Below are 27,911 nucleotides of genomic sequence, written 5' to 3'. Positions count from 1 at the left end.
AGATGAATACAACACTGTAAGCAGGGTCAAGTTCAAGCCTGAACATGTAGAGTCTGATACAAAGTTACCAGGAACTGTTGCCTCTGAGACAGAGAATGGAGAACCAGAGTCCTGCCTCTTCCCTCTTGTCCGTTTTGTCAATCTTACTGGAAGTTGTTAGTCTCTGCACACAACTGTTTACCTCAGAGGGCAAGGTTATGTGCAGTGCTAAGTGACAATATGTGCCACTCTTCCAAAGGGTACCACAGGAGGCTCTTTGTTCAGGAAGCTTTGTCAACCATCAAATTCCTGAATTTAGTTTTTCCTCCATGCTACTCCTAATTTGTATTCAACAAAATATTTTTTTCATGCAAAATGCTTTGAATATAGAACCTTAGTCACTAGACAGTTACAGATTAACAAGAATTTTATAACTGAAACATTTATACTTGACTACTCATCACTAAAAATCAAGAGCAAATCAAGTACGGAAAATTCAAAGTTACAATAATTTCACCTGTTCCAAACGCTAGCTTGCCTGCTGGCCGCTACTGATCAACAGAACTATCATTAGCCAGTTACCATTGGCTTCCCAAATTCACCTTCACAACAAAACACCAGAATCAAAAGACAGAGCAGGACTTGCTTTGATATGAGATCAAATCTTATGTTATACCCAATTTTCAGCATTTACCTTATAGTAAACTTGACCACCATTCTTTAGGAACCCACAACTAAGAATCCTCCATTTACTTTATTGCTAGATAAATATTCACAACGAACACCACAAATATCTACAGCCCTCTTTGTCATAGTTCAGCAAGATGGCTGTTGATCTGGCTTAGTGTGACACTTGTGTGAGGATGTTGTAAAAACTGTTCCAGCAAATCCTTTTTCTTGGGTTATCTCATTTGAATACATTTGCATAAGTTTTATTTTGAAAAACACTGGCCAAAATCCAACTAGACTAGAATTAAGACTTTAAAATATGTGTTGGAGCAGTGGTTTTCTCACTTCCTAATGCTGCAACATTTTAATACAGCTCCTCATGTTGGGGTACCCCAAACATAAAATTACTTTAGTTGCCACTTCATAATTGCAATTTTGCTACTGTGTTGAACCATAATGTATGCCTTAGGCATACAGTATGTCTTAGACAATCAATAATAAAGGTTTGTGCAAAGGGGCTGTGCCCCATGGATTAAGAACCACTGCTTCATACTATTTAAATAACACATTTTGGTTATTTTTCATGTTAACAGTTTAATAAAAAGCAGCCTCAGACTGAAGATGATTTTTGTTTAAGGCATAAATGAGCCAACTAAGGGTTGATCCTCAGGATTCAAACAGAGCAGACTGAACCAGGAAAATATCATCCTCCATGCCAGTGTGGCAGGCACTTAGGCAGACCATGCAATGAGTGAGTTCTTCCCTTTTTTACTGGCTTAATATTTTGTGCTGTAACTCCACAATATTGTGGTTTTTAAAGATGAGATGTAAGCTTGCATACAGAATTTTGAAATCAGATCAAGGTGAAGTCCTTACTAAAGACACCATAACAGAGGAAAATACCATTTTAAAAAGGAATCAAGGAGTGGGTAATGTTTCCATTAAAGCAACCCCAAAGCTCATCATAGAAAATTGTACTATGAGGCAACTAACTGTTAGAGAGACACTATAAGGTGGAGCTACAAGCACTACTTTTGGCATTTCTTTTAGATCTTTTCAGTCTACAAACACGTCACTGCACAGGATTTTCAACTGGAGAAATTTGGAAAAAAATATGAGAATGAGAACTATTAAAATGGCTTATAGTAAGACATACTATGAATTGTAGTATAAAATATAAATACTATAAAATAAGGATATTAAAGCATTAAAAACCTTTATATAAAATGTTTTGTAAGAATAAAATAAGAAGATTAAGATTAAGATTACAAACATTTCTTTCTTTTTCTTCTAATAAGATTTTTCAGTGGTGAGAAGCATGTCTGAAGACAACAAATGATGCTGGATAGTTCATGACGATACACTCTGATCAACAAAACATACCTGAGCTGTGGGCTGTCAAGATATGTTCTACCTACTGATAAAGCATGCCCATCATATCATCACCACCATGGCAAAAATATATGTATGATATTAAAAATGGTATGAAATAGTGTGCAATTTTCCACATTTCCTCTAAATTTGGAAGACAAAAACCATGAGGAGACTATCCCAGAATATCCCTTTATCTAAACATAATGGTTTTGAGTCTTGAAATTTTGATACAGTATTTTAGAACAACTAAGATGAAAAATAAAATCTTTCATGGAAACATTGTATTTTTCATCAAGTTACATTAAAATACCATCGAAAATTTTGATTAAATACATTTTTTTTCAACATTGCTAGTACTGTGACCTACTTACATTGGTGGAACAGCAAGTCATTATTAAAACCTGACTGTTAAATAAAAAGAATAGTTTACTATGAGTAAAACTTCTCTATACTTTTATTCAAAGCTAAGGATCTCAGCTTTGAATCCATCTTCCATCTGGAAACAGTGTAGGACTGAATTGACCAGTCAACATAAGAAATTAATTTATGCTTTTCCAAATTAAGTCATTCAATAAAAATATACTGAGAGAAAACATTCTTAATTATTATGGAACGACAAAAAAGGAAAGAAATAACTACAAGGCAACAGTAAACAGTAACTTCCCCACCTTGGTCCATTTAGAATTCTAGAATGGAATGTAAACCTGTGTCTAAGAGCACAGACATGGGTTTACAATTTTTAACAGTGTGCAGAAGAAAAACAGGAGAAGTAAATTTTTGTTCAAGGACTTGTTTTTAAAGTCTTTGCAATTGTTAGCTTTTATGCTTCTGTATAGTCAAACCACAAAGTACATCTCAGTAATCAATGCCTCCATTACTTTTCAGTTGCAAATTTAAAAAATTCCCAAGTTGCCTTTACTTAATGTGTGAACATTTAATAAACTCAAAGAATCTTTCAAAAATTTAGGTCCAAAAAACTATATCATGAAGCACGGAAGCAAAACAAAACTATGACAACTTTATGATGAATGGCAAAAGAATTAAAAAATACCTTACCAAGTACCCCAAGCCGATAGTTGACTGTGATGACGATCACATTGCCATAGCTTGCCAAGACACTCCCGTCATATAGATTTCCAGTGCCTTCCATATAAGAGCCACCATGGATGTACACCATCACTGGCTTGGGACCCCCACTGTCCCGAATATCTGCAAAACAAATGATTGGTAATTATTCTTATCCCCAACAACACGCATAAGGAAACACAGTACATTTGCATGTTAAGGACAGGGGTGTGTGATTTTAATGTCTTTAAATTGCTGTTTTTCTTAAAGTGTTTCTTAAGCAATTCCTATTAAGAGCTATTGTAGAAAAAAAGCAACAGGGACCCATTATTTTCTGTTTAAAACTTTGTTGTCAGGAGATGGACATTGTATTCAGGAATCATAAAGGACAATGGTTCGTCTCTACTGAGAGTCAAGGAATCTGCCCCTCCACCTATTTACTCTGGAGCTTTGTAGCAAATACAACATGATTGCATTAACTCATTTGTGAATATAATTATACCATTGTATTATTGATTTCAGAGTTTAATTTTACTGCTTAAGTACTGCCAAATGATTGTTTAGACAGTAAAATTCTGTGCATCTGAGCACCTGTTGTTGATACATCTATGGGAATGCCATTTAAATGATGTTTTTAGAAAAGCCATGGAGTTCGCTCATCCAAACCAAACAGTCTTTGGGAGGAATAAAAAGAAACCTGACAAAATTATATTTGCACTACTTCTAATTCCCACTTTGATGCCATATTTTTAATCATGTAGATGTGAGATGAACACCTAGTGAAGAATGACAAAATGTAGAGGGACATTATGGTGATCTTTCTTCCATTCTCAATTTAAGTCATTTTATTTTGCTAAGATACACAGAGGACAGCTTTGAGATTTCAACAAGAATGTGGAGACACTGTATGAAAAGTGACTTTATCACTATTAAAAATGTAATCATTTTGGCTGAAAAGGCTAACCTGTGTATTGATTCAGTTACAAACATTAAATTATCAAAATATGGCTATAGATAAAAATATTACTGTTTCATAGCAAGTTGTAGACCTTTTTGGTCACATGAAACATTGTATAGAGTATATTATATTTAACACTGGTTTGAAAGGATGATGCAAATATATACTTTAATTTCTGTACTTTACACATTTGACTCAGACTAAATTCCCTTAGAAACATACAGTCATGATAGCAGTGTTCAGTGGAGGCACACAATAAAATTCACAGGGAGAACTGACGATGATTAGGGACTATTTTGCCTTCCTTTTAAATAAATGACAGATTTAAATGCCTCATACATCAATCTTTTTACTACTGTGATAGAGCAATTTCTTTGAATGGAAAATAATTTTCAGATAAAAAATTGTAGCTTCTCTTGTTCAGACTTTCATGTTGAGGAAATGGCTCAAGACATGTCTTGGTGCCTTTCATGTTTGTTTGTTTGTTTTTTATTGATTGTTTCTGTTTTAAATAATCACTGTTTTCTTCATTTTTATAATTGATTTTATTTTAGCATAAAATTTACGGGTTTCATTATGATATTTTCATCATTAGTTCTCAGTTGTGCCTTTAAAAAAGATCAGTTAAAATGACCCACTGCCTGTACACATGCATGCACCTTTGCCTCCTTCCCCACTGGAAGAATATCCTGGTTTTGAGCAAGGACAACAGTTTTACACTGTAATAAGCTGTTAGGCACAGTCACCACATTTTTTCCTGAAATTCTTTGACAGGCAAAAGGTATTCTCTCTCTCTTATTTTTTTATTTTATATGTATGGGTGTTTTGCCTGTGTACTACATTTTGCCTAGTGCCAAAGGTGATAGAGAGTTGATCCTCTGGAACTGGAGGACAGCTGTGAGTTGCCATGTGAGTGCTGTGAGCTAAACCCAGTACTCAGCACAGAGCCAACTTTCCTGCCCCTGTAATTCCCTCTTAGATCAAGATTCAGGAGATTGTGGAGCTGTAAGTTTGAAACAGGGACAGAAATCCCTTTGCAGATTGTTAAACTACACACCTAAAATGCCTGTGTGCTACATACAGTTTTAGGTTCTTATTTTTCTTGTATGGTTGGCATTGAAGAAGCAATAATAAATTATTAAGCTGAAATCATTAGCCGAGCTGTTCGCAGCAGACACTGTACTCTGCTAATTGTATGCTTAGAGGTAGCACAGAGGGAGGCTGTTTCAGAATTCTCCTTTAATTAAAATTACATAGAATTACAAAGCACCCACTGTGAACAGTAATGAAGTCTTGGTAAGCCGTTCTGTTCACCTGGAAGACAATACCAGCACACATTGGGAACACTAGCCCTACACCTTGCAACAGACCCACAAGGACAGTGTCACACAGTGCAATCATGTCAGAAGAATTGGGTCTGTGCCCAGGGCAGTTTCCTTTTTGTTGTTTGTTTGTATTCCCTTGAAATTAAACTTAAAGGATTCACAGATACTTAAGTAAACTCAGATTTCTAATTTAGTTTTTCAAACTTATCAAATATTTTGGTCTTGCTTAAGAAGTTTGAATATTGAGCTCTTCTTTGCCTAGAAATTCAATTAAATTGTAATGCTATGCACTAATTTTTTTCTTTTGCAGTGACTCTGAACTTAAATACTGTATGTGTTCATACCTAAAATAAACTAAAATTACTGAACCTAAATTAATTTACTATTTGGGAACTTTTAGATCATACTGGAATCATCTAACATAAAATAACTGAAATTCCTTATTAGTGGCCAAATTTTTTGCCTGACTGTCACATTTTCTTTGTTTGCTCAATCCCTAAGTCTTGATGTTGTTAATTTAAAAAAGTTTAAATCATACCTATTTACTTTATTTTTTAAAACAGAACAAGTATTGATAAATGAAACTGATGTAATATTGAATAATACTGTTCATGATCTTTAATAATCACATTTTGACAGTGTCTCTTCTTTTTAGTTCTTGTGCTAAATGTACTCCAGTGGTTAGTATTGAATATTTTAGAGCCACAGAGCCTTTTAAAGCTTCTCTATTATTTCATTCCCTACATAAAAGATGAAGTAGATGAGCTTTATGCTTTATCTACAATTTTATACTTTTAATAAATAGCTACTTCAGACTTTACTAAAACCTGCACTTCATGGGCTCTTAAAACACTAGCTTAGTTCTAGTAAAAGTGTACATTTTCGGAAGCATGTTCATAGTTATTGCTTGTTTTAAACCTTGTTAAACACATGGAGTTTAAGAGGAGGGCAATGACAGAAGAAATCCTACAATGGTGATTATTTTCTCCTAAAGTATTAAGAGAGACCATAAGTCTTTAAGGTTAATGAAATAATAGAATTGGATTATTCATCTTTAGCCTTAGTAATCATGGCATCCTAATTAAAAATACTTTAGGCCAAAGTAGAAAATGTCAATGAACTAGACCAGTTCATAGGAAAGTCTTGGTGCTTGATAGCTATGACTCACCATCACAGTTCTTCCCACTGGAACCAATGAATAATTGGTAGACAAATTCTATAAATACGTGTATTGTTTCTTTTTAAGGACCCATGGACTGATTAATTGTCCGTATTTTAGAGGTTTGGGAGATTTAATAGCTTTTAACTTGTGAAGCATTGCCTTAATTAAATTTTTGTCTGATACATATAAAGAGACACTTGAAGATATGTCCATGCATTTCACTCATGTTTATGGGTGCTAGTTATCTTTCCAAACTACTAATGTAAAATAGAAAGCATCATTTCATTTGTTCTTGTTAACCAAGACACAAAAAAAACATGGTTGGTTAAAAAATAAATGAGAATCTACAGATAAATATTTAGGGAACTTAAATTTCTATGAAGATAATGAAATTTTGTCTAAATATTAAAATGCCTGTATTGAGATATTCTGGGCACAATTAAATGTATCTCTGCAATATTCTAAGTTCCTAAACTAAATTGAGAGAAACCTTGGATACTGTTTTGAAAAAATTTTATGACTTCAGATTAGACTGTTAAGACTCATAGTCTTTTTGATTATTATAAATAATGAATCAAGGATGATGTGATTATTTTGGCCTAGAGTTGTTGCAGCTCGGAAATTAGAAGTAACAGTCTATGTATAACTTTGTAATGCAGCTCAGTAAATAAAGGACAAAGATGTTGAATGTCAAAGTGGAGTTCAGAATACAGCTGCTGAGACCAGGCTAAAGAAGCAGGGTGAATTTGAAAGCATATGAAAACTATGGGGAATTGTAGAACCTGGTTTCCAGTGAAGGAAAGGAACCCTGGTCCAGTGATTTAGACTGTTTGCTCTGTGTCCAGTGAAACCAATTTAACAGTCGCCACAAATCCAAACTTCTTATTAGATTATTTTGATTTGCAATGCATCTACAGAATAATTGTAAGTGCACTGAAGAGGAGATAATCAGAATTTACTAAATGTTTTCTTCATGGGATATTTGAATTTATCTTTCTTGCTTTGAAGTAATTATCTAATGCAACACAGAGGAATGGACTGCATTGGAACTGGATGCTGTGGAAGCACACAGCTTTCAACATTTAAAAGCATTCCTAGACTTGGAAGCTCTGGGCAAAGTGGCTTCCCATGTCTTGAATGAGACCTGATATTTTAACACTGTCTAGAGTATTTATAATAATGAACTAAAAATGATAATGTGATTCAAAAGTGACCTGTAAGATAAATGCAGCTACAGCTACTTCAGGGCTTAACTTACTATCAATACTCAGAGGCAACCACTCTAAGCATGTAGATACATATGGGAGCTATCTTACATAATGGGAAAATAATCTGATTGAATAAAGACCTGAAAAAAATTAAACTAGAGTGATGATTTATTCTAGATATGGACTATTTTACTAAATTTTGGGCTTTACAAATGCAGCTCTCTATGCTAGCAATATATAGGACACTGGATTTTCAAGGAATTTTATATATTTTACATTTCCTTAAAGCACAAACTTAGAATCTCACTCATGACCTACAATTACCTAGACACATTCTGAATCTTAGACTATATCAGACTTAATATAAGTTTATCATCTAACTATTTAGCACTGGAAATTATGTGTTGGGCAGTGACATTTATTATTTAAAAATAATAGTAGGGACAATCTTGTGGTTAATGTCTACTTCTTCTTTGGGATCAGTGGTAAATGAATATATAATCAAATAATAGAAACTACACTGTAGTCATAATTCATTTTAAATGATTTAGTGTGTGTGTGTGTGTGTGTGTGTGTGTGTGTGTGTGTACAAAAACAGGAAATTCGAGGGAGTGAGGAATCAGACCTCTTGGAGCTGGAATTACAGGTGTTTGTGGACTGTATGGGTGAGTTCTGGGTTCTGAGCTCTGGACCTCTAATAAAGCAAGATTTGGGTTTGAATGGGATTGGCTCCCATAGGCTTATATAGTTTCGTGCTTCCTTCCCTGTTATTGAGCTATCCAGGAAGGATTAGGAGGTGCAAGTCCTGTTGTTGGAGGTGTGTCACTGGGGGTTGTCTATGAGGATTCAAAATCTCAGGTCAATCTCAGTGTCTCTCTCTGTCTTCTGCCTGTTGATTCAGATATAGAACACTCATCTACTTCTCTCGCACCTTGGCTGCTTCCCACCATGACTATAAAAGACTAAGCCCTTGAAACTGTAAGCAAGCTATCAAATAAATCCTTTTTTAAAGTTGCCTTGGTTATAGTGTCTCATAATAGATATAGAACACTAAGGTAATCAGTATGCGGTATGTACTCTTAATTGCTGAGACATCTTTGAAGCCCATTAATAATTCTTCAATGTTATAAAATACAATTTGAAGATGTAACCATTAAGCTTCGACATTTTATATATAACATTCAGGTTTCTACTACAGAAAAGTTTGTTGAATATGTAGCAACAAAAATGAAAAATAAATGACTGCAACTTGTTTGTGAAGGTCATTTAGTCACAGATGCCTTAAGCTTAATGAGGGAGTAGTTCTGCTGACCTGGGTATAGATGATTTTATTTTGGAGTACACTTTTTGAGATGTAAAGGTTTGTAGGAAAACATAAAATCATATACTGTATTAATCACCTTTCTACAAATTATAATTAGGGTAACATACAAATCAAAAACAAAGAGAATGCACATTAAAAATAAAACCCTGAATAGACAGAAGATGGGCTGAATAACTCAGTAGTCTCTAGAAATCTAGTTAAACATCAGGTGAGAAGACAGATGTCAAGAGAACTAGTGGGTACATAGATTCACAAATTAATCAGAACTGCATTCTGTAAGAATATAGGAAAGAGAAAATAATTCCCATATTAATGAAGTAGAAAATATCTCATTACATAAGGATATAATATTTTGAAAATTTTATTTCATATAATTTGATTATATAAAAGTTACACATCTTTTGAATTGACATTGTAACCTTGTTTTTTAAATGAAATGATATACCTGTAATCTTGTTTTTGAAATACCTATTAAATTTATCAAAATACTTTTAAAGATTTATTTTCATTTCTTGTTAATAATGTCTGCACATCTGTGTTTGGATGTGAATGTGGGTCATCTCAGGTACCCACGGTGGCCAGAACAGAGCACAGTATATTGAGTTACACCTGAAATGGTGCAGGGAACTGAGCTAGGGTCCTGTAAGAGGACAGATCATTCTCTTAACCTCAGAACACATGTCCTGCATCTCGAACCAACATATTGTTAGAGGACCAGAGTACATATGTGTTTACACTTAATTTATTACTCACCCTAAGAGTTGTGGTGCCTTTAATATCTATGTAATATCGTGTTAGTGATGTGATGCTTAAGCATATCAACACAAAATATGATTTTTAAAAACCTAAATCACATTGCTCAAGAAACACTTTGTATCAGCTTATCTCTCTTTTAATAGAGCGGGAAGTACTTTTGAAAAGGGAAGTAAAATGTAAAAATGACATACAGTCAAATTGGCTGAAATATTTACACAGAGCAGAGCACATGCAATGGGTACAAGTGGGGAATTGTTAGTTCATAGAATATGGACGGGTTCATCAAAACATGAGATGAAACATATTAAAAGTCAGTTCAAGAAAACCAAGAAAGAAAAAAATGCCCCTCGTTTTAAAACATCTTAATGGTTGGCATCAAAATGCAAAATGTAACACTCACTTTAAAAAAATCCTAAATGCATATTCATATGTAACAACAAGCAAGAAGACAAAACACATCAAAAACAGGAATAAAAAAAGAACTTTTCAAAAAAAGACAAGAAGTAAAAAAATAGAAAAGAGTGGAAAAAGTGATTGAAGTCCTGGTCATGCAAATAGATTTGGTGGGGGAAAAATACCTTCATCTTCAGCACCGTCATTATCACCTAAATCATCTGTCTGTTTCTTTGTAAGGGGACCTAGGATTGAGAATGGAGAAATGGAGGGAAAAAAAGACAATTCAAGAATAAACAAGACTGAGGGGGAAAAATAAATGTAAATACTAAAATTCGCAAAGATATTTCAAAAAAGTGTGGGGAAGTGGCTATATCACAGCTGATTATTTTTTTAAGAAAAAAAATCCCCTTCCCCAAAATATTTCATGGATTTGGTTATTGAACATCTTCAGCATTAAAAATACACAATGGCTTAGTATTTCAGTCATAGGCCAAAGAGTAATATTTGTAAAAATACCCACTGAATATAAAAGTAAACAACCTAATTCGCTGAATGTATGCAATTTATTCAACATCCTTTCTCATTAAAATCTATGACAGTCATAAAGATATAGCAGGTCAAATTATCCTTTAACTTGGGACCAGAGAATAACACTAGAAAAAAAAAGGTAGAAATGTTTCGTAAGTTGTTCTTTTTTCTGCTTTTTAAAAAATTCTGCCTTTGTATGATCATTATCACTTGTATTTTACACATTTTTAATTTATACAGCTTTAAAATACTGTGACTTTTTAAAATTACTTGTCATGACACAAGTACTCCCCCATGTGTTTTAATTTAAATGTTACTTGTGGGTTTAGGGTAATTGCCACATGCAGGAATGTATCAACAGATAATTTTGTTACTTGGCAGAGAAAAGGTACTATCAATAGAAGTCATGTTTAGCTACTGAAGTAGTGAAACAGTCATGGTTAATATTTCAAAATCTACTTCATGAAACAGTGGAATCATTCCATTGTATAATTTCATGCCAATAAACTTATTTATAATAGAATCATGTTTTAGAAGAATGACTGTATTAAAACTCTGTGAATCTTTAATGCATATTTTATTATCCCTAACAGTGCTAATTTGCTAGCAGAAAAGAACACACTAAAGGGGAAGTAAAAGGCCATATGAAAGTAATTTTAAGTGTCACACAATTGACATACTCAGCACACAAAAAGCAAGTCAAGCCCCAGATTGCCTTTCTAGTTCCACAAATATTTCATTTGTATGACATTTCATAACCCTCATGCAAAAAGCAATCACTTCAAACACAGGACACTCTATTTAAAAGGACAGCCAATCACATAGCAATAAGCAAAAGAATTTCATCATGCATAATATAAGAGTCTTGGAAAATGGGTGAAGGAATGGACAGTCATGGCTTGATTCCAGCCATTCGACTAGTAACAGAACAAGCAATAACTATAAGCACACAGCACAGGGAAGGATTGGAAAACATTTGAGAGAGATTTGTCCACCTTTGCAGAAAGGACTTTTCATTACATTTCAATTTAAAACAAAATCTATTATAATGGCCCTTCAAGAACAGAAAACACCATACTAAAAACAAAAAGGAAGAATAAGATGTAACAGGATTATGATTTTTCAGGTCAGAGAAATACTACTGCAAATATCAGTAACTGGTAAATATCAAAACACTGAAAAACCAAAAAATAGTGATAGAAAAAATGGTGATAGAATGCTCAAATACAAGGTCATGGATTCAAGATCATGAAATATAAACACTAGAAACTGTCCAAAACAACTCAGTTATATGCTTTAATAAACACATCTGTAAATATCATTCTATTGAAAAAACCTAGATGAGAAGCACAATTTATGCTAAGTGTTTCTCAGTTGCAAGCTCACAACTATCCCTGCATAATAAGATATCATTCAAAGGAAAAAGCACAAAGATCTAACTAATGCTTATTAACTGTGTTTATTAACTTAATAACAATTCCTTGAAATATAAATATCTTTAAACTCCATTTTTTCTATTCTTTTATATCTATTTTTTATATTATTTTCTAGTTTAAATTTAGATAAGAAACAAGGTTGCTTCACAAGTCAGTTCCAGGTCCCTCTCCCTTTCCCTCCCCTCCTCCCGTGCCCTTCCCCCAACCCCCCCCCCCCCGTTATCCCCTCATTCCCCCAGGGAGGGTGAGGCCCTCCATGGGGGTGTCCATAGTCTGTCATTTCATATAGGGCAGGGCCTAGACCCTTCCCCAAGAGTTCAGGGTGAGAGTTTAAAATAGGAAATTGGAATATTTAAAAGACTATTGATTTCAAATATCCTTAAAATGCTAAAATAATATTTATTACCTAAAGTTTTCAATATTTGTCACATTTCTGTTTCCCAAGATTACACACACACACACACACACACACACACACACACACACACACACATATATGTCTTATTACTGGTTAGCAAGCAAAGCAAACTGAGAATGATGATTCTTACTACTTGTAAATCTCTATCTACTAAATTACTTAATTTTCTTAGTTTTGAGTTTTGTAAAATCAGCTCCTTTTTTGCTGACTCATTAGTTTGATAATATTTGAAGATATGTAAATCCCATGACATTGAGATTACTCTTCATATTTTTCTCAGGCTCTATGCTGCATCTTTCCGTTATACAATTTGAATGGAAGCATATTGGAGTATCTAATGCAATTTCCACATTCTGCATTTGAAAGTCATTTAGGTTCTACAGCTACTAAGCTGACAATTTCATATGCTTCACATGCCTACAGGCTTCCTCTTTAACCTGTGTCAGATGCAACAGTCAGAGAGCATTGTTAAACAGTATCTTCCACTGCCTTGAATATGGAATATAGTTTGTCATTGCAAATAGCTAAGAAGAAAGAGAGAGAGAGAGAGAGAGAGAGAGAGAGAGAGAGAGAGAGAGAGAGAGAGAGAGAGAGAGAGAAGAGGCATGGAACTTATTCTAGGTGGAGAAGGGAAACGATCCAAGGTTAGAATGCTTGACTGAATTTTTATTGTAAGTTGCTGCGCTATCCCTTTCTTCCTCAGAAAACTGTGTTCCTGTTAACAGAGGACACTCTGTACTTACTTACATACTGTAGTCAACCTGAAGTATGGTAAGCAGTCATAGATACTCAGTATCATAAATAAATGAAGACATCATCAGAGGAAGACAAAGGTGAATGATCTCAGCTAAAGAGTCATTTTAGATATATTAAATAATACCATTTTATTATGGTATTACATTATTACAAGTGAAAGCTGTGTTTTAGTGGTCTGAACATACTGGTGCTTTCTCATCCTCAAGATTTTGTATCTAATGGTTTTCTAAAGTTTGATGAGGGTAGCAATTAATGGCAAAATGATGATGATAAAGAAAATAGATTTCCTTCAGATCTCTGCCTAAAGATACTGAGAACAAGCTAAGATGATCCAGAGTTGCCAATAGACAACTCCACATTGGTTTCTTTGAGGAGGCATCAATGGAGTAAACCCAGCCTGGGTTTCACAGCAGATATCCACGTGAATTGAAGGGTCCCTATACCAGTTCTTCATTCACTGCCCATTAGCAACTCTGGCCCTTTTTTCCTTATTCTAAAGTGTTATATCTGATATCTCACTGTTTTTTTTAAGTTTTTAACATAAAGATAATATTGTAAATACACACGTAGTATTAGTATCCTTATGGACAGGTGGGTTTTTACCCATCAGAGACCAGGCATTCCTAAAAGTCAAGCATCCTGATTTCCCCAAGAGTAAATGTCTACCATTTCAACAGGAATCAGAGTCACTAACAATATTCTCACCACAGCTTATGCTTCCTTTAAACAGAAAGTTATGGCAACCTCAGCATGAGCAATTTTAAATAGGTATCTCAAAGCATCAACTATAAAGCAAATGAGACCACCCCACCCTGTGTGTAGAAGTGATTTATTTTAACTTGAAATCCACTGGGTCTATACTCCCGGAGGAATGTACACATAACTCTCATTAGAGTTAATAGGAAAGTAGACCTCATGTCATTTTGAAGGGGAGTAAGAGTAATTACTATATTTTATATCTCCTATAGGCAATAAATAGATTCAGTGGGAAAGCAACAGCACTTAAGATAGCTACAGTGAACACCCAACCATGAACTCCAAACTCATTTAATTTCAAGAGTTCTTTTGTGATTTCCATAAATGTAACTAAATTCTTGGCCCTTACAAACTACGTGTGATGCATTCTTATATTTTGGAATCAGACAATGGATTCCTTTTATTTTTTAAAGAGAAATAAAACCATTAGCATTTCTATGTAGTTAACTAAAGAATAATTATGAGCTCCAAAATAGTTACTATCCACCCATATTAATGCTAGGTTTTTTATGATTCTCTTTGATGAAGGGCTAATACACTTTATTTCTCAAATACATTAGAACTGATTAGAAATCCATTCGTTTGAGTTTCAATTCAGCAGAAATTAGAAAGACTGTGGCAAAAAGATTGACAAAGGCAAGTAGTCTGAGAGTGTTATTAGCTCCTGACTTAGAAGGTTGACCCTGAGAAATGCCCCCAGCGAGGGAGGGGTCTCTGAAGTTCTGAGGATTATTTACAGTCACAAGCCCCAGCAGGTCACATGATGACAAACAGAAGGCAAAGGACCTTGCTGTCTTGCCTCACCCTCTTGACTCTGGAGCCTTTGACTATGAAGAATTTTCAGGCCATGTGCACACAATAAAAGCATTTAAGGGCATAGCTAGTGTTCTTTAACTATGAGACAAAAGCTAGTAAGAAAACTTGGAACGAGTTTGTGAAAAATTTGTGTGTGTTCCATAAGAACAGCAATGCCAGAATGTAAGTAACAGTGGAGTATATTATTCAACTTTTTCTCACTTATCAAACTGATAGACACTCAAACATGTTTAAATAATTATCATCAACTAGTTACCACTGCAAGACCTACTAATATCTCTACATTTATTGAACAAAAGTTACTGCATGTCTTCATTAGTCATTATTTATGGCCAGACATAAAGAAATTAAAGTTGAAGAGTAATTTTCCTCTACAAAAAATTTAAAGTCAGTCAAGAAATTTGAACAGTTTCTTAAATATGCATTATATTAAAACAAAAATGCATTATAAATCAGTATAATGTGCTACTAGTAGCAAATTTTGAAATGGTTTACAATTTCAGAAGAGTGCAAATATGTGCAGTTTTGGAGGTGGATTTCTTGGTGAGTTGCCTGCTTGGGTTACTAACTCATATATGCATATTTAGAAAGGACCATATTCCACCTCCTGAAGGCAGCAGGCATGCTCTATGTTTATCTTTGTGTTGGAAGAAAACACCTACAAACACATAGAATATATTCCTCTTAGTAGTTCTTTGGCGTTACAGAACAGCTTACAATGTAGATTTTGGGAAAAGGGAATCTATTGTCCAAAATGAGGAAAGGAAAAAAATTTCTGGCCATAGAATAATCTGTGCTTACGAGAAAACCACCAGACTTTTGTAAAAGTACCTTATTACAATACTTTGAAGTTAAAAAAGCAAGTCTTATTTGTACTTAACAGAATCTATAAGAAAAAAAGTATACAAAGCAAGCAAGCTAACAAAGTGAGCTAACCCTTACATTGAGTATCACCAAGTTTGCAGAGAACTTTTTCTTTAATATTGTATTTGTTTAAAATGAAGATGCACAGTTTATTATTGCACAAAATAATATTCCATTCTCCTCTAGTCTGCTTCTCTGTCCTATATAAAATTCTAGCATTTATAAAGGCCTCTTACCATCTCCCCAAATTTATGCACACCATCCAGAGATTTACCTGCAGCAGGCATGTGCTAAGAACATAGGTGACACCATAAGATTCAAATGTCTTGAGATATCTCATTAGTGATGCGTTTATAATGGTAGTAGTCCTATGACCTCTATGGCAAGGCTCCAGCATTCACTCAGCCATCCATTCAACAAATACTTTCTCTGTTATGTGCTCAGAAATTGTGGTGAACAAAGGAGGCTACACAGCTTCTCTAGAGAAAATATACTCTTGAAGGAAAAACATTAAAGCAGTCATCACATACATGTAAGCTTACAAATCAGAACACATGCTAACAAGAATATCTTAAGGTTCTTAAAGTGATATCTTCAGGGTGACCTGAAAAACCTGGAAGGTCATTGTTGACTAAATCTAAGAAGAAGAAGACATCAAGAGGGAGAAAACTTTAGCACTAGGCAGGCAAGGGTTGAGAAGACAATTTACCTAGGGAAATTAGCATGCAGAGAGGCCCTATACTTTGTCAGTATCTTCTGGAAAAATAAAAGTGTGGGGAGATGGGCAAGGAAAGCTACATGAAAATCCACAAAGCAGACTTAAGTTGGGCCTTTGTCTGAATCCTAAAAGCAATGGGAGGACATTCTCAGGCTTAAAACACATCCTGATAAATTCAGACCTACTGCAGTCTTATGCAGAAACATCAGGAAAAAATGAAATTATTTCAGGAAATGCAGCTCACTTCAGAGAGATGGTAGCTGTCAGTGTAAATGGACACAGGGAACCTCCTACAGAAAAATGTATGACTTGTTTTTACTATGAGGGGGAAAAAGGAAAGAGAGAGTATTGCATTTTTGCCCCTAATTGCTGTCATGGAGATAAAAATGAGAGAGGCTGTTCTGTACTGCCCAGCAAGACCTAATTGAGAAAACATCTCTATAACATTACTGAATTCCATCTGTATTAACAAGGTGAAGAGAATAAATCAGTAACCAAAAAGATCCTGTTTTCTGGATGCTTTTTTACTGTCTTAGTAGACACAAGGAATAAGGTCAGGTTCTCTCATGGTCAAGTTCTCAGTAGAGTGGGCTACAGCAGGAGTGCCCTGGGTGATGACCACCTGAGCCTCGGGTCTCACATGTGCCCAGCCTGTTCTCAGTTTTTTACCTAAATATGGTGGCTTCTCTGTTTCATTCTGTGTCTGTTCTATACAGGTTGATCCACTATTCAAACAGACTGGAACCAGTTGGGGACACAATTCTGTATGTCCCCACTTCTCATCTGATTCAGACTAATTATTCTGGAAACCGTTGTGAATCCAGAGTTCAATGTCCTGATCCACAGGATGGTATGGCTAAAAGCAACCCTATGGAGAAACTACTAAATGTTCTTCCACTCATAGTTAGGAAGGCATGTAAAGCATTTTGCTGATTTTAACTCTGTGCCACTCATTCCACCATAACCACACTCATTCTAAAAAGTCCTTAAAATCTTCAATACAACATTTGATTCAGATGAGATTAATGTTGAAATTTAAAGTAAAAGAAAAACATATAAAGGTAACTTTCAAAAGAATGAAAATAAGACAATAAATTTGGCAAGAATATGATTCAAGAATTCAAAGCAAGTGAGTAGTATCAATTAAAAGAGATAATTTCTCAGTAATGTATTTATTTAATGATATTAAAGTTTAGAAAACTCAACACTTCCCTAAGGATGGTAAACAATGCTAATATACAGCTGAAAGAGGCAATTAAATAGTGACATATTCTGGTAGGGCAGTACATAAATACTAGCCAGAATCATCCTTTTCAGCATTCAGAATATCTGGGCTCAGCCCGTTTCTTAGGATGCACTACTGTAACATAATTAAGGATTAAAGAGTGAACATTTCATGTGGTAGGGTTTAAAAGTCACCAGTGTTCTTATTTGCCCTCCAGAACTGATAGTAAAACCCTGTTGCTGAAGTACTGTACATTTTGTGACAGGACACAAAGAAATCAAGACAAAACTGAGGTGGAAGCTATTTTCCCGCTATCTATGGTTCACAGTACCTGAAGATGCTAAAAATAACCACATGAGGGTTGTTTGGTTGTTTGTGTCTTTTCTTTCAGCTGTGGACTCTGTGTGCTATAATACTTTCAGACTGGTAGGCAAGATATTCCTTCCAGAGCAGTGGCTCTCAATCACTTCCTAATTCTTCAATCCTTTAATGAAGTTACACAAGTTTTGGTGACCCCCAACCACAAACTTATTTTCATTGTTACTTCAGAACTGTTATTTTGCTACTGTTATGAATCACAACATAAGTATTTTTGGAGACTGAAGTATGCCAAAGGGATCACAACCCATTGGTGATGGAGTGCCAATTTGGGGAATAACTAACTGTTTTTAATGGATTTTGAGACCTGCTCCAGGAGAAATGATATTTTCCTAGTGCTATAAAGCAGTAGAAACCCCATGTCTTTGGATGTCACAGATCCTAGGATGGAACCTACTACTGTTGTTCTGTTTAATGGGCATGCTAAACTGCGTTCTAAATATTTGTTCAACTCATAGACGAGAGTTGCTTTGTTTGGACAGAGATGCTCTTTTTTGCAGCAGGTGAAGGTTAATGGAGATGCACATCTTGTCTATGTGCTAAGAACAAGTGATGTGGCGTGCTTAGTTGCTTATAGGGGATCTCTCTCAAAGGCACAGCCATCAGTGAAGTATTGCAGAAAAAATGGCAGGGAAAATGTAAGATCTGGAGGATGGAGTAGAGTGCTGTGAAAGAATCTGATACAGCACCTGGTAGCAATCATGAACAAAAAACAGTTATGCACACCTAAAAAAGCCTTGCATGAGATTTGGACCCTTAACATTCCATCATAGTTAAGGGAGGTACCTACGAGACCTCTATCCTTTCTGAGGAACTACTGGGAACTAATGACTGCAGCAGAAATCAGGAGAGAGCGCATCTTTATAAACACTGGAGCCACCTGTAAGGTGCCCAACCTCCAACATGTAGCCCCACCCCCTCCCCGTACTTCTGTAAGCAATCCTCAAAAACTCAGTGGCTCATAAAATCCTGAAAGTAGCATGGGGAAATACTTATAAAAATGGATCAAAGTGAAGAAGGGGGATAAGAAAGAGTGTCAGGGGTGTTATATGTGAAATTAAATGGTTATTTAAAAAACTAAAATAAATTAGATAACATTAAAACAGAAAAATAGAAAAACTATAGTGTGTTTATGAACAGAAAGACTTATATTTTACTGGAGCTTTTGTTGGTTGTTTTATAATTTAAAATATTGTCATTATGAATTTAAAAATTGATCACTTCAAGTGAGGATTAAAAATAAATAGGATTGCTTTTGTTTTTGTTTTTGGACCAAGTGAAAGACCTGAGTTTTTCACATTAAAGAAAATTTGTAAGCAAATGTCATAGGGTATCGCATTCCCATTATGATAGTACATATTAGAGTGAGAGAGAGAGGGGGTCTGTGTTTGGTGTAAGGTGGCAGTTCTAATGGTTTAAAAAGTAAAATGTAAAAGTAAAATTGCAGAAAAGGACTCATATTTCCAATAGAATCACAGGCATATAGTTTTGCTTTTCTCTCTGCGTTATGTTTGACAGACAATATTTCAAGCCATTTTTGCCTCACAGCTCTGCAGAAGCAACCATGTGAAGTGGGTTCTACTCACAGAACACTTTTGGCATGCTTAGTTTACAAACATTTTCTGAAGCAAAGATGGTCACTGAAAGCTAACCTTCCAGCTTCTGTTTTGGAAACCCATGAGCAAAATTAAGGTATTTGATCTTCAAAACATAAACACGCCAACTTAAAAGAGGCTTATCTCTCAAGTATTTAATGGCTGGTGGATTAGGAGAATCAATATAGGATAAGAGGCCCATGCTTTATTGATTTCTTCTTCTTCACACTTTTATTCTTCCCTAGAAGCTACTAAAGTACCCCCAATCAAACAGCTTTTGTAAGACAGTTCAGAATAATATTTATCAAAGATAACATATTTAATGCTAATATTTGGCCACTGGCAGCCAAGATACTCTTTGAGGAAAAACATCTTTACCAATTGAGTGTTTTCTTCTATTCATTTGTCTGTATTTCTATAAAAAGGAATTTTTTATATATAAAAATGTCTTTGAGTTTTTTAACTACTTCTCCTTTATACAAACATACATGTATTTTTTTTATCTTATGTGGCAAGCTAGAAACAACTAAATTAAGATTTAAAGCATTAAATATTCAATACAATGTAGCCAAGAAACGTTTTGAACATTTACACATGAATCAATGTTTGGTATCAATGAATCAATGATGAGCATTCTCTGGTGAATTATTTGGATCAGCAGATCTCTCAGAATAGAACAATCATGGAGTCTTCCAAATACTGGCTCCCCCAATTTTCACTTCACAGGTAATTAAAGATATACACTTAGTAGGAAAAAAACTCATTTTCTAACATATGTTACAATGCTTTCTGTAATTATGGTTGCATCTAAGTAGGTTAGAATGTGTTCATAGTATTTTACACATGAGACTTGGGATTGCTTTATAAAAATGAAGGCAATATCCATCTATGTTTGAATATACATGTTTACTCAAGTATGATATGTAGGTTCACTTCTCCTTTGTGACCCACATAAAGATTAGTTTACATAGAAAACAAATGAATCACTAGTTATTTAGGTGAAATTTGTTTCTGAAGACAGATGAGCTATCAAGATACTCTTTTATAAGCTAAAGGTCAGTGAGAAACAAGAGCAACAAGACAGCCTTTAACAATGGGAAGAAAACCGATGAAGAATATTCAGGGAAATTTCAAAGTACAAAAATCAGAGCTGGTGCATTTTCTGTAATCACCCATCCTTTGCATTTGAATGTATCCTGTACAAAATAAATAGTAATCAATTGAATTTTCTTATCTAGACAGTGGTTCACTAGTATGAAGGAGACAGAAAAACCTAGGGACCTTATTAAAATGACTATTTTTAACCCTCTTTTCCCCAGAGATCAGCAGTACACAGCCTATAATTCAACAACACTATGACAAATGAGTCAAACAAACCACAATTTGTGATAAAGTCAGGATCCAGATTCTTCTATTTATGCATCTTGGCCTATTTCTACTTAAACTGTCACTGCCGACTGAGATGAAAAGTTGTCTGTGGATATGTGAAACCGATCACATTGCACACTGCCTCAGCTGCAACATGCCCCATCAGAAATGTTCCTGGAATCACCCTTTGAGTCAATATCACCTTCTCCTTAAGAGGAAGTCCCTAAGAGAAAGTGTGTTCTTTTTTAGAAGTTGCTTATTACAACAACTTAAATGAATTATAGCTAGATACACATACATGTATACATAAAGGTAGACACACCGTGATACACAGTCTTACAGATGTACAAATGTATATGCCATTAAAACTGAATGGATCTTTAAACCTATAATGGCTCCCTCTGAAAAGTATCTCTTTTTTTGCTCTCCTGTATTCCTACCCCGACTCAATCTTAGAAATCTGGCACTAGGGAAATTTCCAGAGATCCACAAGGATGACACCAACTAAGAATCCAAGAAGCTACCATAAATGCCCTTCCCCTATAATGAGACTGATGACTACCTTAAATGCCATCCTAGAGCCTTCATCCAGTAGCTTATGGAAGCAGAAGCAGACACCTTTAGCTAAGCACTCAGTCAAATTCCTTGAATACAGTTGCAGAGAGGGATGAGCAAAGGAGTCAAGACCAGGCTAGGGAAAGCCACAGAAACAGCTAACCTGAACAAGGGGGGGCTCATGGACCCCAGACTGACAGCTGGGGAACCAGCAGATGATTGACCCAGGCCCGCTGAATGTGGGTGTTATTTAGGTGGCCTGTAAAGTTATGTGGCCTCTGGTAGTAGGTCAGTATTTATCCCTAGTGTTCAAATGGAACTTGGGAGCCCACTCTCCATAGAGAGATACTCTCTCAGCCTAGACACATGGGGGAGGGCCTAGGTCCTGCTACAATTGATGCTATAGACTTTGATGATCCCCAATGGAATGCCTCACCCTCCCTCAGGAGCAGAAAGGGGATGGGATGGGAGTAATGGGATGATGGGAGGGAGAGGGAACTGAGATTGATATGTAAAATAAGATTGTTTCTAATTTAAATAAAAAATAAAAAATGAATGGCTCTATTATTGTGTTTTCATATTTCAAAATCTAGCCAAGTGCTGGAGAGATGCTTAACAACACTTGCTGCTCTTGAGGAGGACCAAAGTTTGATTTCCAGCACTCACATAATGGCTCATGTTCATCTATAATTCTAGTTCTTAGGAACCCAGTGCCCTCTTCTGACCTTGTTGGGCACCACGCATGAATGTGATCTACTTACAGGAAAAACATTCACACACATAAAATAAATCTTTAAAAACATATAACCAAGAAATAACTTCTTACCTCTAATATTTTTTCTCTAGTTAATTTAAAAATATTTAATGCTGAAAATATTCTAAAATCTCTGAGGTCCACAAATAGGCAAGAATATTCACCTTAGGTACAGACTTTGCTAAATGACAGGTTGGAATACGAACCATAATATTTATACAAATCAGTGAACCCAACCCAATGCAATTTTTAACTTTCTAGAAAAATTAATACAAATTAAAATGTGAAAAGTATTAATAAATATCCAAAAAGAACAAGAGAGATAGAGAGATTTTATTCCATAAATATTGAAAAATAAACAAAAGCCAAAACACAAGAATAGTCACCTTGATTCAAGGTACAAGACCCTTGTGTGATCTCATGCAAGAGCCGGGAAACATGACCACTTCTAAACTGTCATTATGGTATGAATAAAGATCTTTACTCTGTCTGTTTTCATGTTGTTCTCACCTACAGCTCTCTCCTCATTTGCATATGCTTGTTGCACACATGTGTGCTTGGTGTGTGTGTGAGTGTGTGTGCTTGTGCGTGGTGGTGTATGTGTGTGTGTTTATTTCATTTCCATAAGACCCACAGCATGAATGTCACAGTGTACCCGTTTTGATGTTTCCTCTAAACAAGCCTGTGGAGGTGTAGGGGGAAGGCCAGCAGGAAAATCTCCCATGAACTAACATTTTCAGTCTGTAAGGACAAACATTAATGGAAATGACCCTGTCCTTTGGTGAGTTAAGGCAGAGATACAATGGCAACATCCATGGAGACACATTCATATTCTTCTTATATATTTGATTGAGATTCAGTTTTATACTTAGAAAACCTACTCTAAATTTTAAAAGTCTCTAAACCTTATTTCATAAAGTAAATTTGATCATATTGTAATGTCAGAGTAAAAATTACAAATATCAAGTTCTTAGCACATTATAATATGTAGTCAGTGGACACACTGTGTACATTCTGTGGTCAGTACTATGGACATACTGTGTACATGTTATGGCCAGTACTATGGACACACTCAGTACATGTTGCGATCAGTACAGTGGACACACTCTGTACATTCTGTGGTCAATACTGTGGACACACTGTGTACATGCTGTGGTCAGTACTCTGGACACATTCTACTTGCTATCGTCAGTACTGTGGACACTGTGTATATATTATGGTCTGTATTTTGGAAATGAAATCTGATCAGAGCACACACATTTGCTAAAATTTTGCTCAAGTTCAATTCCACTGAGAAGACATCATACATATGCAAGTATTTAAAATTTTTTATTTACTTATTTTTATATGTATATATGTATTTCTGAATGATTTTATGAGTACCATATGAATACAGGAGCCTGCAGAGTTGAGAAGAGGGTTTCTTGTCTCCTGGGATAGGAATTTCAGGTAGCTGTGAGTTACCATGTGGGTGCTGAGTTCTGAACAGAGCTCTTAGTAAGATCAGTATGCACTCTTAATCTCTGAGCTATCTCTATATCCCCCAACTATTTTTAAAAGAGTATTTCCCAGACTCTCTATCAATGGAAGTGCAGACTGGCACTATCCTGAGAGAGTCTGGGAAACAGGAAAGAACCTAAAAGATATGCATATATGCATAGTACCCAAGAGAAGAGGATGGAGACAAGATCCCCTGAATGGATGGGGAACACGGCGAGGGGTGGGGGGGGAGTGGGACCTGGGAAGAAGAGAGGGGCTGAAGAGGAAGAGAGTTGGTCATGGGGGAACAGGAAGTTGAGGGAGTGGGGGTAGAATAGGGGGAAGAGGGAATCATAGGATCGAATACAGATCAGGCACCAGAGAGACCTCAAGTGATCTAAAGGGATAACACCAATTGGCAAGCTAAGCAATAGTGGAGAGACCACCTCGAATGCCCATTCCTGATAACGAACTTGATGCCTATAACCATCCGGGAGCCTTCATCCTGTGACTGATGGAAGCAGAGGCAAACACACAATTAATCACTGAACTGAACCCAAGGAACCCAGTGACAGAGAAAGAGGAGTGATGAGCAAATTGGCAAAGAATGGGCTGGCAAAACCAGCAGAGACAGCTGATCTGAACAGGGGAGAGCTCTTGGACCCCAGACCGACAGTGGGGAGGCCAGCATGGGACTGATCTGGACCCCCCAAATGTGAGTGTCAGCGAGAAGGCCTGGGCAACCTATGGGGCTCTGAGCTGTGAATCAGTGTCTATCCCTGGTATACAAACAGTCTTCGTGTGCCTATAGCACAAAGAGGGATGCTCTCTCAGCCTGGACTCTTAGGGGAGTGCCTGGACCCTACCCAGAGTAAAATGCCAGACTCTAGATATCCCCTATGTGGAAGGATTTGGCAATAGGGTGGGAGGGTGGGGGGGAAGGGGAATGCGGGAGGAGGGGAGGGAGAGGGAACTGGGATTGACATGTAAAACAAGCTATTTAAAATTAAAATAAAAAATGATAAAAAAAGAAAAAAAAGAGTATTTCATGTAACGCCTGTACCTTTTTTTAAAACAAATGGGAGAATATTATAGAATGGACTTCTTTAAGGAAATATTACAGCAACACTTAGGATGGAAATACATTATTAGATATGTTTTTAAGATACTCATGAACAATGTTATTAATCCAGTTTATTAACAATCTTAGATTAATTAAAAATGGCACACAATCCAGCTCTGTAGGAAGTGTCAGAGGATCAGATGAACATGTAAGCTTGAGATGGGTATCTCAAAGGATATCAGGAATTATCTGTAGAGCATAGTATACCTCACTACCAACTTCACAACTGGAACACATTAAGGACACGTGATGGCTTGCTAAGAATGTCCAAGTTACAGACAATAGCAGCAATCTATAGAAATCCTCCTTGTTCCACTTAGAACAGAGCTATTTCTAAGGAATGTGTTGCCCCCTAATAAAAAACTTAAAACTACAAACAATAAAATTCACTCCATATTTAAAAATATACTCTTATCTCATTCATCCCAAGCTACCCTGCTCCAAGTTGTCTGTACAAAATGTAGGAAATTATTACATGATATAAAAACTTACATGTTATGTTAATTTCATTCTTTTTCCATTTTATACAAAAGACATTTTTTACAAGAGATATATTTTTCATTCATTCTTTGGGAAAACTTTGGTTTTTTGATTCAGTAACATATCTGAGATATCATTATCATTATAGAAATAGCCATCCTTTGGGGAGTGAAATGGGGAGAATCAGGCAGTAGTAAGAGGAGAGGGAGTGGGAACTGGGATTGGTATGTAAAATGAGAAAAGATTGCTGTTAAAATTTAAAAAATTGAAAAAGAAGGAAGGCCTTAAAACAAAGAAATAGCCATCATAAATTCATAGTTGCATAATGATCCCAGAGTATTTTTTAATTAATGTTTTGTAACATTTAGTCCAAAATTGGAGAAATGAAGCCTGGTCAAGGTATCAGAGTGCCCTGCTTGAGACTTGACTGTGAGTTTGACAGAAACAAGACTGTCTTGGAGACAACCCTCTGCGTTTGTGTCTGAGGAGCATCTAGTTCAAGTTTCTTTGGGTGAGAAAACTCACCTAAACATGGCCAATGCATTTCCATGAGCTGGGTCCCAAGGGAGTACCAAGGAGAAAGGAAGCCTAGCACCAGCATGCATCCTTCTGCTTCGTGCCTTCAGAAGCAACACTGCAGCTGCCTCAAGTTCCTGCTTTGAAAACTCGCTGGTCATCATTTTGGACTATACTTCGGAAAGCTGAGCCAACGCCAACACTTCTTGTCTTAAGTTGCTTCCCTCTGGAGTTTTGTTACAGCGGTGAAAAGGTAACACAGGGCCCAGTTTGAAATTTTCTATACCAGTTTTAAACCGTGGAGGCAACAAAACCAGAAAGAGAACTCCTGGAGCTTCTGAAGGCAGAATGAAAAGCTGCCTGTCTACCTGGGCCATCTTGGTGCTCTCCCGGGGCTGCCCGAGGCATGCAGTGAGCAGATAAAATACCAGTAGTTATTATTCACTCCGAGGAACAAAACTGCATAAAACACAAATCATATGTATAGATAGGAGCTGTTGTTGAGAAATTTAACTTTTTGAAAGTTAGTTGTTGACAGAGTATAAACATGTGCTCACACACACATACACAAGCACACAGGTGTTCATTTTCTCTGGTAAAAACATGTTATTGCTTTACAGAAAAACAAAATATATATCTGAAAGTCTTATACTTTTGCTACAATTCTATTACCAACAGCTGTTACTACCTTGCAGTTAATTTGCCCATCAAGCTCCTACCAGGAATTAATGCTTTCACACCAGGGGTTTGTCAAATTGGTCCCACTTGAGGTGGATACATTTTTTCCCTTTTCTGCTGTTTCAGCTGTGTTTCTTCCCCAAATTTCCCAAAGCAGCAAAATTAGATTTCCTGTCTGATTTGCCTGATTCCTCTGCAGCTACAATACACATTAGATAGAGATAAATGAAAATATGGGAATCATTCCTGACAGTAAGATTGGTTTGGAGGGACCCACAAGACCATTTGTATTGAAAATAACTAGAGAAGTAAAGACAGATAAATTCATCTACCACACTTTGCCTGTTGCCCCATGAGATTTCAACCTCTCTTAAATTTCAGATCAAGTGAGACTTAATGGAATAAAATTACCTTAAGTTCCTTTCCCATGATTGAGTCATTGAACACTGCTTGGGTTTGAGCTCACCGTTTATGATCCTACCAAAAGTAAGGGTGTGAAAAGTAGTTGAATGCTATTTCATAGTTTTTAACACACTTGAACACTGATTGCTTCCCTGGGTGATGAGATACCTTGTACATCAGTGCTCAAGTGCTCCTTCATGAACATGCCTTACCCCAAACAGAATCACTCACACATTTAGACTTCTCCTGACATCTTGTGCCACTACTAGTGGTAGTTTTTGTTTCTTTCCTGATCCATTATTCTCCAGAGAGCTCAAGTTAGTTTAGCCTGAGATACAAAGTTCAACAACTGCCTTTGATAACCAAGTAAGGAATGAGTGTGGTAAGGAAAATATCCATCAAGATGAACTTACAACATTGTCCAGTAGCTAAAATAAATTAAGAGATGTGTTTGCATTCTAATGCTATGTCTAACAGCTAAATACAATAACGCCTGTTAGAGAACAGTATGGAAAGTGCCATTCATTCTATTTGTGTAGAGAGTAACCAAACACTGTATTAAGTACATGTAGGCTTTTCATGGAAGAATGTCTCATTCATCATTTCCTGTAAGAATTGAGTACTAAATGTGATATGAAGAACTAGGATGAATTTTACTGTATGTTATTTTAAAAGAATATTTGTGTGTGTGTTGTTTTGTACTTGTGTGTGTATGTGTGCATGCGTGCATGTGTGTTTGTGGGCATGTGCATGCACTCGCTTGTGTGTGTGTGTGTGTGTGTGTGTGTGTGTGTGTACACCAGGTTAGAGGACAACCTTGGGCATCATTCTTTTCTGCTCATGGTCTTTC

The 27,911-nt window shown here is 35.9% G+C and overlaps 1 protein-coding gene across 11 annotated transcripts in view; it reads right to left on the bottom strand.

The window, feature by feature from the left end:
- The window catches only part of Nlgn1 (neuroligin 1), a 926,408-nt gene that overhangs the window by 498,068 nt on the left and 400,429 nt on the right, over positions 1 to 27,911 (bottom strand). For 9 of the 11 annotated variants that reach the window (XM_040754612.1, XM_040754618.1, XM_040754617.1 and 6 more), the window contains one exon: positions 3,079 to 3,231. In XM_040754612.1, the coding sequence (XP_040610546.1) occupies positions 3,079 to 3,231 (153 nt within the window). Of the gene's footprint in view, positions 1 to 3,078; positions 3,232 to 10,398; positions 10,459 to 27,911 lie in introns of all 11 variants that reach the window. The other 2 variants (XM_040754615.1, XM_040754609.1) reach the window with 1 other exon arrangement.

Source organism: Mesocricetus auratus, unplaced genomic scaffold (assembly GCF_017639785.1).
Source record: "Mesocricetus auratus isolate SY011 unplaced genomic scaffold, BCM_Maur_2.0 Super-Scaffold_100011, whole genome shotgun sequence".
Taxonomy (NCBI): domain Eukaryota; kingdom Metazoa; phylum Chordata; class Mammalia; order Rodentia; family Cricetidae; genus Mesocricetus; species Mesocricetus auratus.
This window is presented reverse-complemented; position numbering and strand designations above follow the sequence as displayed.